General features: G+C 43.9%; 2 protein-coding genes across 7 annotated transcripts in view; one reads left to right on the forward strand and one right to left on the reverse strand.

Moving 5' to 3' along the window:
• The window catches only part of LOC144731553 (procathepsin L-like), a 429171-nt gene that overhangs the window by 251156 nt on the left and 165448 nt on the right, over positions 1-12567 (reverse strand). The gene's annotated exons all lie outside the window — the stretch shown is intronic.
• Positions 5194-12567, forward strand: part of DPP9 (dipeptidyl peptidase 9) — a 43887-nt gene continuing 36513 nt past the window's right edge. Inside the window, exons 1-2 of one of the 6 annotated variants that reach the window (XM_078612678.1) lie at positions 5194-5263; positions 10587-10696. In XM_078612678.1, coding sequence (XP_078468804.1) covers positions 10635-10696 — 62 coding nt within the window. In that variant the 5' untranslated portion in view covers positions 5194-5263; positions 10587-10634. Of the gene's footprint in view, positions 5419-10586; positions 10697-12567 lie in introns of those variants that run through there. The other 5 variants (XM_078612677.1, XM_078612679.1, XM_078612681.1 and 2 more) reach the window with 5 other exon arrangements.

The following is a 12567-nucleotide window of genomic DNA, read 5'->3' on the forward strand; positions in this document are numbered from 1 at the left end:
ATGCTTTTCAAAACATGGACTAATTGAAGGCGTGGTGGTTATGTTTCACCACCAAATCTTGATTATCTTCATTATTGTGCATATCACGGCACGAACATTAGGGGCCGTCCATAAATGACGTCACGCACCTAGGGGGGGGGGGGTCGGACATTTGTGACGATGTGTGACGAGGGGGGGGTGAGAAATGTGACGTCACATCAAAATGCGCAACTTTAAATAAATATAGACAACACGTTCTACTTAATTAATTACACTTTTAAATAAATGTTTCCTCCTATAACAGCAGAGTGCAGCGCCGCATTAAATACGCACTACAATGACAATGGTTTAAAGCGATTTGAAGCATGTTTTATTTTTTCGGGGGGAGGAGGGGTCTGACTTTTTATGACGCCGTGTGACGAGGTGGGGGGGTAAAAAATCGTCCAAAATCGCGTGACGTCATTTATGGACGGCCCCTTATAACGTAATCGGGTGTAATTATATTATTATTACAAGACTTGTGACGGAATTATGTTGATTCATCTTCATTCATACATGAAGTTCAGCAAAGCACAGATATGGGAGCATAGTAGTATAGTACAATAGATGTTGCTGTACTGACCTCTGCTACCCACCACGTAGCCCTGCAGCCCTATTACTACAACCTGTTTGTGCACAACACAGTCACCCACCCAAGCACTATCCAGGCTCAACTTGCTTAGCTTCCGAAATGTTACAAAATAAGGCTGTGCGATTTGGGCATAGGTGCGATTAGAACACTCACATCACATTGAGATGGGCGTGAGTAACACGTACCAACAGGGGAGGTTAGCTCAGGCAATCGTCTGTCCAGGAAGTCAACTGTGGTTGTCCAATAGATAAGCCTGGACTATGCCATAGAAATGTGACATTTCCACCAATGTCTCTCAGTGACACCAATCAAGATGAGCGCCACCCAACTTTTTTCTTTAGATAAGGGACGAGTGTTTAATTCATACAAAAAACAACAAGAATTGGCTCATAACATAGCCGTACGATTTTTGATGTTAGAAGTGAACCAAAAGAGACCATATTCTCTCCGTTTCTCACCCACCCCTCACCCTTTAAAAGCCCCTTTTATGGAAGCGCAATTGCTCTTTTTTTTGTGCCTTTCAACCCGTCACGCCTTTCACTTTCTTCTGCAGAGGACATTACACTCTCACCGGAACTGCTCCGGGCTGTATAAACGAGGCTTAAGAAAAATGTCTCCTTCCCCCCCCACCTCCTTTCTTCCGTCACTTTCTCTCTGTAAAGGCTAAGAGACAAGTGGTCTATGCTTGGTGCAACAAAACAGGTGGGGGGGGGGTTAGATGGACCTCTGTGAACACAATGCCAAGGACTGTGCTGCTCAGTGTGTACAATTATTGTGTTAAATAGAACTGCGGTCAGCATGCACACTTAGGGCCGGAGCTGATTGACCCTAAGTGTGTGTGTGTGAATGCTCTGTCAGCTGTCAGCCCCAATTGCTATTGTTGCCTTTTTATTAGCAGCGCGAGCCGCTAACCGCGACAGAATTGTGACCCGAGTGGGGTGTGGGATTGGTGGCGTGGTGTGAGTGGAGTGTGGCTGTGGGAAAGGCATGATGGTTTCAAAAGTGCTTTGGTAAATAAAAGGAGTATATGACCAAATATGCCACGATTCGCCAGATCTTTTCAGATGTTGCACGCTAAGCTGGTTCGGGTGTCTGGATAGTACATGGTTGGGCAACTAGCATACGACCAAATATGCCACGATTCGCCCGATCTTTTCAGATGTTGCACGCTAAGCTGGTTTGTGTGTCTCTGGAGAGTACCTGGTTGGGCAACTAGCGTGCATAACCGATGCTATAGGCTGCGGGGCTACATTGTGCACAGCAGAGGGCAGTGCAGAAAAAATATATAAATATATTGTTCTGCACTTTGGTGCACTCCACATCCACTAACAGTGCATTTTTACGTAAAATGGCATTCATAGCAAATATACTAAATATTATTATTATTCGGAAGGTTCACATCCCTGTCAGGGCCCATCATCCCTCTGGGGTTAAAGGCAATGTACATATTATTGTGGGAAGTTGTCCCATGGGTGGAATTTCCACCACTTGCTCTGGCCTGAAAAACAGGAGACCGAGTATGGATAAACTTTGCCTTGGGTTACCAAAATGGGATTCGATGGCTTTGAGCAAAGAACAATGAGTGGGCGATAGCACAGATTGTGATTAAGTGGTTTGTCAATTGTATGAGGACTGGATTAGAGCAGTCATTGCCTAATTGACAATAAACATGCGTAGCTTTAAACTGCATCTGGTCAATCACTGCAAAAGCTTCGTGCTTGTGGTATCACAATCTTAGCTATTAAACAGATGGTATAAGGGCTGATGGAAAAGTCTGTGTCCTGCCAGAGTGTCCTTGATGAAGCAATGTTATTTGTATATAAGGTTCCACTTGAGGTGCAATGTACTTGGTACGTCATCATCATCGTCATCGATGTCTCCAGGATGTAATCCCTCTACAGAAACATATCTTTGTCTTTCTCGGAACTCCACTCAGAGATCACATCTCACGTCGCTTCGTGGGCACTTTACCTTCGAGGGATTCTTTAGCTGTGGTGCCAGTTCTGGGATAAGTGCGATTTAAAAATGTTGTTATGCATTTTCATTTTTTTTCTTCTCAAGATTTGTCCAGATTCCTCAACCTTCTAACATTTTCAGTTAACACGCAGACAAGAGGATCCTGTAAAAAAAAATAGCAGAATTAGTCAATTACTAGGACATTTGGTAAATAATTGAACTTAGTTTTAACGCAACAGTCACCCTTTTATTGTCAAAACATTCGTTCTCCGTCAAGCTCCACACTTTTTGATCGCCCCTCGTACGTCTCGTTAAGTGCAGCATTTGACATGAATGCAGCCTCAACTGGGTCTTAAGAGCCTAATTGCTTTGAGTGACCCCATCCACTGAACCAGAGCCATGGGCAGCACTGAGCCCCATCCGCTGGAATCTCTGGGTTGTAAATATTCCTCCCATTGTGTCAACAGGTTGATTGACGGTCCAGCACTCACTGATTAATTCCAGTCACTCACTCGCCGTCAACTCTCGAAGCTTCCTATGTACGACTCGGGGGAGCAGAAGGCAACGCAGAGTGGCATCCAACAGTGTCATCTAGGCGAGGTCACGGCCAGCGAGTCAGACTATGGGCCCTCCTGTTACACAAGCTCGTAATTCAGAATCAGAATATGTATTTACGCTGGAGGAATCAGCTATGAAGCTGTTTTCCAAAGATGTTCAGTAGAATTGCATTGAGAGACAGATAAGTTGGAACGCATGCATACATGTCAACCCTGAAAGGTGATATATATATAACAAAATCAGACCCCTCCTGAAACTCCTTGACAAAACCCCTAGAAACTGAGGAAGAAACCCAAGATAGAGAGAGAGAGAGAACCCAAAGCAACTGTAGGAAACTCCAGAAATTGTGACAATGCCAAGAAACTGAGATCCAAGAAACCGAGAAGGGACATCCTAGAAATAGGAATATTATTAATGGCGGCAGAGACCCAACTAATTGAGGCATCATTGCCCCACGGTTACGAGATGTTAACTACCTTGCCTGGTATACAGGAGGTCGAGGGTTCGATCCCGACCCTGACGCTTGCTGTATATTTACAGTTTGCATGTCTTTCTCTCTCTCTCTCTGGTCGTGTGGATTTTTCTCCGGGTCCTTCGGTTTTTCCCTCCACATTTAGAAACGTGCGCTTAGAGTGTTTGGTTGCTATACGTTTCCACACGATGATAAGCCACTTCGTTTAGCTTTCATTCATGATAGCCAGGTCACTTATGAAAAAAGAGCTACACAACTCAGTGTTATCTGGTAAAATAAAATAAAAATTCATACTCTTTGGTTCTTTCGGTAAAGGCACTTATTTTGTTCTTGCTGTGGTTGTCCCACCTGATGACGATTGCTTGCGTTGCGATCGAAATGTCGTGATCTATTATTTTTCTACCTACGTGACTTTACCGAAAGAACCAAAGAGTATGGATTCCTGCAGTCACGAAAGCTTCAAATCAATATATTTTCATAGTTAGTATTCCTTGCCATGTAAGCCCACGGATTGGAGAACAGAGTTAGAGACATCACAATAACTGTTAAGTGGAGTACGTGAAATCAGCTTATCATACCTGTCAACTGTACAAGAATACGGTTTACCCCGTATTCTTGTACAGGGAAATTGAGTTTTCAGGTCCATACGGCGTACAGCCGTTTCAATACGGAAAAAAAAAAAAATTCTCTATTTGTTTGTGTTTCTCCCTTGTGATGGGACTTTGTAGGATGAACGTTGAGATTTATAAGGGGCACGGGGTGACTAATAAGGGGCCGTCCATAAATGACGTCACGCACCTATTGGGGGGGGGTCATACATTTGTGACGATGCGTGACGAGGGGGGGGGGGTGAGAAATGTGACGTCACATCAAAACGCGCAACTTTAAATAAATATAGACAACACGTTCTACTTAATTAAATATACTTTTTTTTAAATGTTTTCTGCTACAACATCAAAGTGCAGCGCCAAATTAAATACGCACTACAATGACAATAGTTTAAAGTGAGTTGAAGCATACTCTTTGGTTCTTTCGGTAAAGTCACGTAGGTAAATAATAAATAGAAATAAAAAATAAATTAAAGTGAATCAAATCATATTTGAGGGGGGGGGGTCTGACTTTTTGTGACGCCGTGTGACGAGGGGCGGGTTCTAAATGGATGGTTAAATGGCCTTGACTACGACATACTCTTAGGTTTTTCGGTAAAGTCACGTAGGTAAAAAAAAATAATTAAAATAATAATAGAAATAATAATAAATCACGACGTTTCGGAGGCAACACAAGTCTAATTTATTTTATTTCTATTATTTTTATTTTTACCTACGAAAGCTTCAAATCTAGAATTGACTACGACAGCCGGTCAAGGTGAGGTCATCATCCAGCAGGGAAAAGACCATCGCCGATTTGCGAACATCGATTAAATCGAATCGCGAGTAATCGACCCGGTTGGAATCGATCGACGGCGACCTGTCAGGCGCGCGCCGTGACGTCATCACGCACGACGTAAAAACAAACAACGTCACCGCCGGCACGCGACGGCTTCGCCGGCGTTGCGCGATGACGTCACGGCGTTAAAGCGCTCCGGGCCAATAGGAGGCCGCGATGGGACGGGGTTAAAGGTCGCAACGTTTGGCGTGTGGGGGAGACTGAGTCATTGCTGGTGATAGGTGCGTGATTGAGCCACAACAGCAGCAAACAACAGCAAACAACGAGGCGCTCGCGGTCAAATAAATAGTCGTTAACGAGCAACGCGGCGGGGCGCGCGGACGCGGCGCCACGAAGTTGTGAACCCCAGCGCGACGCGGGCTGAGAGAGCGGACGGGTGAGCGTGGGGGGGTGGTGGGGCCTAGGCAAAGCTGGGGGCCTACCCCCTTCACGGCGTTGCGAGTGAAAAGTTTGTAAGGGGATTTGAGTCTGAATCGTGTATTTATCACAGTCGTCGTCGTCCTCTCTCTATCTCTCTGTGCATTCGTGCGCTTCTTTTGCGAGTGCCGTTGACGGCGAGGTTTGAGGCAGGTGGCTTCGTCTGCGAGGTGGTGAGGAAGAGGAGGGGGGGTGTTTGTGTTGTGCCGGGTTCCTGAGGTTCATGATGGCGAGTCGGTGCTTGGTGTCACGGACCCGCAGTCGGGGAGCGAAGAGTAACATCACTCGAAGTTGACTTTCACCCTGGCTTTAGTAGGACTTGATTTCGGGTTGGCTGCCGTGGCGGCCGTGCTGTGTTATGGGCTTTACGTTGTGTTTTAAAGTTACTGTGACGCGCCGGGGTTGTTTTCAAAGTACGTTTCGTGTTTACCAAGCTCTATGTCATACGCGTCCGATTTGGGGCCATACATTAAGTACGTACGCACAAAATTTGTCAACTTGACCCCCCCTCTCCCTGTTCGCACGCATACTTTTTATCCCCCTCCCCCACCTGCGTACGTACGCTTGACGCCCCCCCCCTCCGATTCCACGCAGAAACGATCAAGGAATAGTAATATTAACGCGTTTAAGCAAACAGACCACCGCCGGACTGTCTAACTCATTGGAAGGTCAATATAGACATTATAGAGGCTTCATCTCCCCCCCCCCCCCGTTTCCGATGCGTACGTACATTGTCAGTAGACCCCCCATACGCAAGTGTACGCATTTGGGTTAACCCCCCCTCCTCCCCTCCATCCATACGTACTAAATGAATGGCCCCTTTCCGACGGTACGCAGCCTAGATCTGTAGCTACAATAAATGAACTGATATTTTATTGGGGGGTAACAACCGTCCTATGAATTTAACTCGCCACAAAAAAATTAAGTGGATTCTCCACTTCGGAGTGTGGGGAATACACTTCATTTTCCACAAAGAGAAATTGTATCGACCACAAATGGATGATGGGTTTAAACGACTGGGTCAAGCTCTATGCAACGCCATTCAACGATTCTGCGCAAGTACATAAATACATAAGATGCGCTGTTTCGGAAATTCCCCTGACTTTAGACTCATTCCACTAATGGGAGATTGTCTTTCTACAATTTCACAATGTTTTACTTTCGAGAGTAGTGTTACGGATTATGATGAGCAGTAAATAATTTGATGGTACATTTAATTGTGATGGTGCTATGATTGCAAGTCTAAAAGTACTATGTATTTATTATAGTAATACAGGACCGTAGACATTTTAACTGGAATGAAGTTGCGTAGTCGGAGGACGTGGATTGGTCAAAAAGTCGCAAGTTCATTTCCTGGTGTGTTTCAGCTTGGCTTATCATTGCTTCATGGTTGAATATATGATACCATCGTGTGGCTCATAGAATGCGGAATTTCCACAAGTGTTTTACGGCTGCCAGCAGAGAGGAGTTCAGGCCAGGACTGTGTTGAGAAAGACATTTTTACTTGACACCCTCATTTGATAAAAAAAATGGCTCTAAAGAGGAAATTGTAAGGTCCGTCTGTGACACCTGGGCAAGGAGAATGGTCTTAGTGGGTACATGACACACGCAAGTCATCCATTACAACCATAACAACCTACCTTAACCACACTATACAATTACATCCTGCCCATAATCTGAATAATAACTAAACTGGCCAACCAGATTATAAACTTAGTACTAACCCTTACCACAATCCATTTAAATCCTGAACAATTTTATTTTTTAAACTACATTGGCCTACCAGATTGTAACCCAAAAACTAACCGCATAACCATACTACCTAGATATGAAACCCTTGTTATAATTTTAACATCACAAGGTAATTCGACATTAATATTACCTCTTACTACGATAATCGGTTATCCTCTGACATTAACCATAACCACACCATATTCTTGGTTCTTTCGGCAAAGTCACGTAAAAGGGAAACAATAAAATAATAACCCGAGTTCTAACCCAAACATAATTAGCCACCCTAAAAGACATGTGAAAACAGCTGAGACCATCAGAGCCCATTGCACTTTAGAATATGGTGTAATCAAGTCTTACTGCCCTTTTGAGAACCCAGGATTTTACAGGGGCTGTGACATGGGCATTATTAGCCAAATGAGTCACCCAGTAACTTCATCTACATGTGTCGTATACGCTAAATCATTCAGAGCTTGATCGGAGGATGGCATAAGTGCTGTTTTGAAACAGTACCCCCCGATGTTGTGACCCATATTACATTTAAAGTCATAACCACTTGACTTTCCGGTGTGCCATCATAGCACCCTTTGGAGAAGTCACAGCCATGCTGGAGTCCCCTTCTTTTACAAAGAGGAATGGAGAGAAACATGTTTGAAATTGCACCAATGGACAGAAAGAGAAACTGATAGATAAGAGGGCACAAGTTAGAAATATATTGACTCTTCATAAAAGTGGGCTTGGAGAGGCAACATTACATTTGCTCGAAGGGATCATGACCAAGGGGGAGGAGACTTGATAGAATACCAGACAAATAGTTGGGCTGCACCCGAGAGGATTACCAGCACTCCATTATATAGAATACATAAAATATATGAAAATAAAACGTCGGTGATTACCACACACAATATTCACTGTACTTGTCATGAGCGCAAGAGTGTTGTTAGATGGATAGTTATTACTTACACTAATCGGTGGCTAAGCAGCTGTGCACAAGAACCTGTTTTAGTTGAGCACTGCTTGGGGCTTTAACCCTGAACATCAGCGAATGTCAGCAGTACTGACTCACTGGTTTGACAGGAACAATAACATTCGTCACTTGAGCCACCCAGCCAGTTAACACCTTGCTTGTACGATTCGAACAGAATGTTGGTTTTGTAATGCTTTCTTCGTGGTACTGCTTTGGCAGTGGTGCACAAGCTTAAATAACAAACACTCAACATGTGTGTCGATAATACTGCCTCAAAGGGAAAAATATATATTTCCTTACCTATGAAGGGCCATTGGCTCATGGCTCTTAATAGGTAACATGATAATAGGTAAAGGTGCAGCCCTGCAATTGATTTTTAACATCACCGATGATGGGTCTCCAATACAGGAAGTTCTCGGGTCGTATTTGGCCTACTCTTCCAAGCTGGCCAGACATCTTGGAAGAGGTGGTAATACCCGCACACTTTGCCCTGCGACACACAACCTGGCAAATGAATGTATACTGCTGGGTGGAGAGAGGCGGTGGGGAAATTCAAGAGACATACTCGTTGTTTTAACTTCCAAATTGAACTGGTGCCCTCAGAATCGCACGTCCATTGTGCTGCACCATGCCACCATAGCCTTACACCCTTTTTAAATAAAAACATCATGACCAATGTTGCTCAACATGACTTGAGCATTATGGGTATTTCATCGCAATTGAATTCCCCTTCATGCAATTGCCATGGCTCGTCACATGGCAAGGGTTACATTCCATTTCACAGTTATCAGCAGCAGAGCGATATCTTAACCAAGGAACTACATGTAGAACGTCTTCCCACGATTTTATCAGTTGTATTCAAGCCGAGACATTAGTCCTGAAGTAAGTAACATCCTTTGGAAAGTAGTTATCCTATAATACAATGCAACGCAGATATAAGCACACCTATACAAGCACACTTATATAAGCAACACGTGCTTAAATTTCATTGGTGGTTGTGGGGGATGCAAATAGTTACATTTAAAGCACACTTGAGGTATAAGCACAGCTGCCCTTGCTCCCAAGAGGTGTTTTCATATCCAGCGTCAATTCTTGCTCCATTTTACTTTGTTACGAATACATAGCATCTACCGCTTGGTTAATAAATTTGATTCATTTATTAGAGTTTATCAATTTCACATTTGCTTTATGTTGTCCGTAGCATTGTTTACTTTTGAGGACTGGCAGCAGCTAATGCGCACAAAGCCTAGCGGCACAGCTCTTAGGACAATTTTGAAGTGAAACCAAACAAATGCATGGTATTCTGAATAAAAGCAATTTGATGGATGATACCCTGTAAATATTAAATACAGGATTGTCATATTACTTATAAAGCCTTAAGTTATCCTTAGTGTATTTTTCTAGTCCCCCTCGCAAAGCTGGGAAGGTGACTCCCACAAAGCGAATTCTTGATTCGCTTAAATAGGTGTCGATTACCCAACACTGGGCAGATCGCAATTTTATGTTGAAAACAATATTTTCCCGATGGATGTTGTTGTGAGATGCGAATGGAATTTGTTGTCTTGTGAAATTACAACGATACAATCAATACAATTGTTTTTTTTTTAAAGAGTGAGTGGGTCAATGAATGAGGTATTATGGGAAGTACATTTAAAAAAACAGTTGGATGTTATTTTCTTTCTTTTCAAAGCAATATTGATCTGTGGTAATGTAGCCGTTGAAATTTGATTGTGTATATAAACACGGAATTACGTTTTTAAGTGACAATGTTATGGCCTTGCTAATTTGCATGCATTTGTTAAACCACTGCTAAAATTTGACCATGCTTCACCATTATTTGAGCATGCTGATCAGTGGGGATTGAAGGAGCCAAGGACCATTTCAGATTCCACTCACCACTGATGACAAAGGATAAACTCATTTTGTTTGGTCCATAGCTCATTGCGCGAACCACTACACCACTTCTCCACTTATTGGTTTCAAATCCTCATGCTGGGCTCCAGAGAATAACATGGAAACGGCTCCCAGCATGCACCACATGTCGTCGGGATGTAGCCAGAGTCATGGGGCGCCACCTCGTACGTTAAGAAGACTCCCGCTGTGACATCACGAGAAACGCGCTAAAGCAGTGTGCCCAAAAGTTCTAAGTGTGATTCATTTTTCCCCAGTGGCTTGGCCATCAAATGATGCACATTGTTGCACTGTGTTCTTATTGTTCGCCCATCTATGCCTCCCCTACCCCCGACTTTCACCAGCCCCCACGTCCCCAGCCTGGCGAAGTATGGTCAAACAACCCCCATGACTTGCACAGCGTTGGGCAAGCCCTCATCCAGCATTTGATTGACCAGGGGGGAGGGATAGGGATGCACACTACGTGATGCGTTGTCTGCGTTGTCGTTTAACTCTGCGCGTGTTTCCGCCGTCGTCAGCGTGCAGGTGTTTGACCTCACGCCGAGTCCCGAGCAGCCTAGCTGTTGATGCAGACAGCAAAAAAAGTGAGGAGGCTTTCTGAAGACGACTGTGTAGGTAGCAACACAAGGTACATGGCGCCCATAGGTGTTGAGAGCGGAATGCTCTTAACACGTTTTGTCGGTACGGTTATTAAGGTAATTTTTTCCCCATGAGCAGCATTGGATTTGCATGCACATGTACAAAAGTGGCCGGAAGGTCGGAGCACTAGAATCTGCAGCACTGAGATCCTCCTGAGTTTGAATCGAGGTTTTAGCCGTCGGTAATTGCGCTGGGTTCTCGAGTGTAGCAAGTAGGTGGCTTTCAGCCTAGTCGCCAATGAATGTACAAAGAAATCGTGGTTCAATTTGGTTTTTCACTTCACTTTGCGTTTACCAGCTCTGAGAATGACAATGCTGGTCCAATTGACAAGTGGCAAACTCCACTTGTAGGGCGAATGAAGGGTGTGGCCCGAGTGTGGATAAGAGCCCTATTGAAGTGACTCTTAATCAATTATTTATAAACAGGTGAGAGCCCAATGAGAGAGAATCTCCAGGGAGACGTGAATTATACAAAAATAGCTTGCAATTGTGTGAAAGCAGAGAATAGCAACATGGCAGCGACTTGTGTTTTTAGTCGCTCGCTGCGTGAATTTTGTTGCGCGTTATAAGTCGGGACTCGTTCATTAACGAATAAAAAATTAACCGATTTATGTAAATTTGAACACTTTGGATTTACTACTTCTGTGGATTGTAGAAAATGGTACATAGTGTTGCTCATTTTTATGCCTATTTAAATTATGAATGTTAAATCATCTGTCTTGCTTGGCATGCAATGCACATTTTTAAATGATTGACAAACCTGCGTGAAAAAGACGCATTTTAAAGATAATTGCAATGTTTTGTGTGGGGCAGAGGGCAGCGCAGCAACATACGTTGTTGTGCTGTACTATGCTATCGGCTCTAAGCTCCCCGCCTTCACCCAACCCGCACTGACTCGCGTGGCAAAGTATGGCTAAATCAACCCCCGCATCCGTTCGCCCATCCAAGCAGTATGCAGACTCGCTCGGATCTGACGAGATCGGGTGCATTCCAGGTAATTTGGTCATAGGCGGGTTGTGGGGAAACAAGCAACAGGACCAAGTGGTTTATTTTTATCGCTGTAAAGTAAGATTACACAATTTTTACAGTTGCATCCGTCAGGTCTTGCCTTGGCCAGACACACATCTCATTTGAAGCCTGTGTCACAGGGGCAGTTTTGTGGCAGTTATCACCGTAATAATTGCCACATGCCTTTTAGTGTAAAACATTTTTTTTACTGCAGTTGCTATGTCTGGACACGCCTGGCTCTCTTACTCATCGATCAACTGGATTGCAGACAAATATCACATGACTGCCCGAGGTTGTGTGCTCCATGGATCAATCATTGTTCATGAAATACACACATCAACCATATATATCACTGGCTTAACAGAATTATGTCATTTTAGACCGTTGATGTGCAAAGTTGTGATAGTTGCTGTAAGCCTGTTGTCATTGTCCCTCATGATTGCCTTAGTGCGGTATTTCCCAAATTCCATTCCTCCTGGCCCAATACGCTACACACCTTTTTGACTTTTCAGATTCTCCTCCTTTTGAATACAAGTTAAATTGTTACACGTCTGATGATTGTTAATGCATTCTACAGAGCGTGCCAATTAAATTCTGCATAGAAGCTTTGTGTGTGTTGGGCATGTTTAGCAATTATTGGACAAGTGCAGAACGTGACGAATGAACACGTATTAGATCGGAGATAAATTGGTCGACATGCAGAGCAGTAGCTTTGTGTGGTCGTGAGGAATGTAGTGTTGGAATTCCTGCGCTGGCCATTATCTCATTAACGCTGGAACTTGTTGCGTTACTGTGCAAAGCTGTGATTTAATGTTTGTCCGGCTGTCCGCCCCACCCATTTGTTCTCTGCTAC

The sequence above is a fragment of the Lampetra planeri genome, chromosome 39, assembly GCF_965212315.1.
Source record: "Lampetra planeri chromosome 39, kcLamPlan1.2.h2, whole genome shotgun sequence".
NCBI lineage: Eukaryota > Metazoa > Chordata > Hyperoartia > Petromyzontiformes > Petromyzontidae > Lampetra > Lampetra planeri.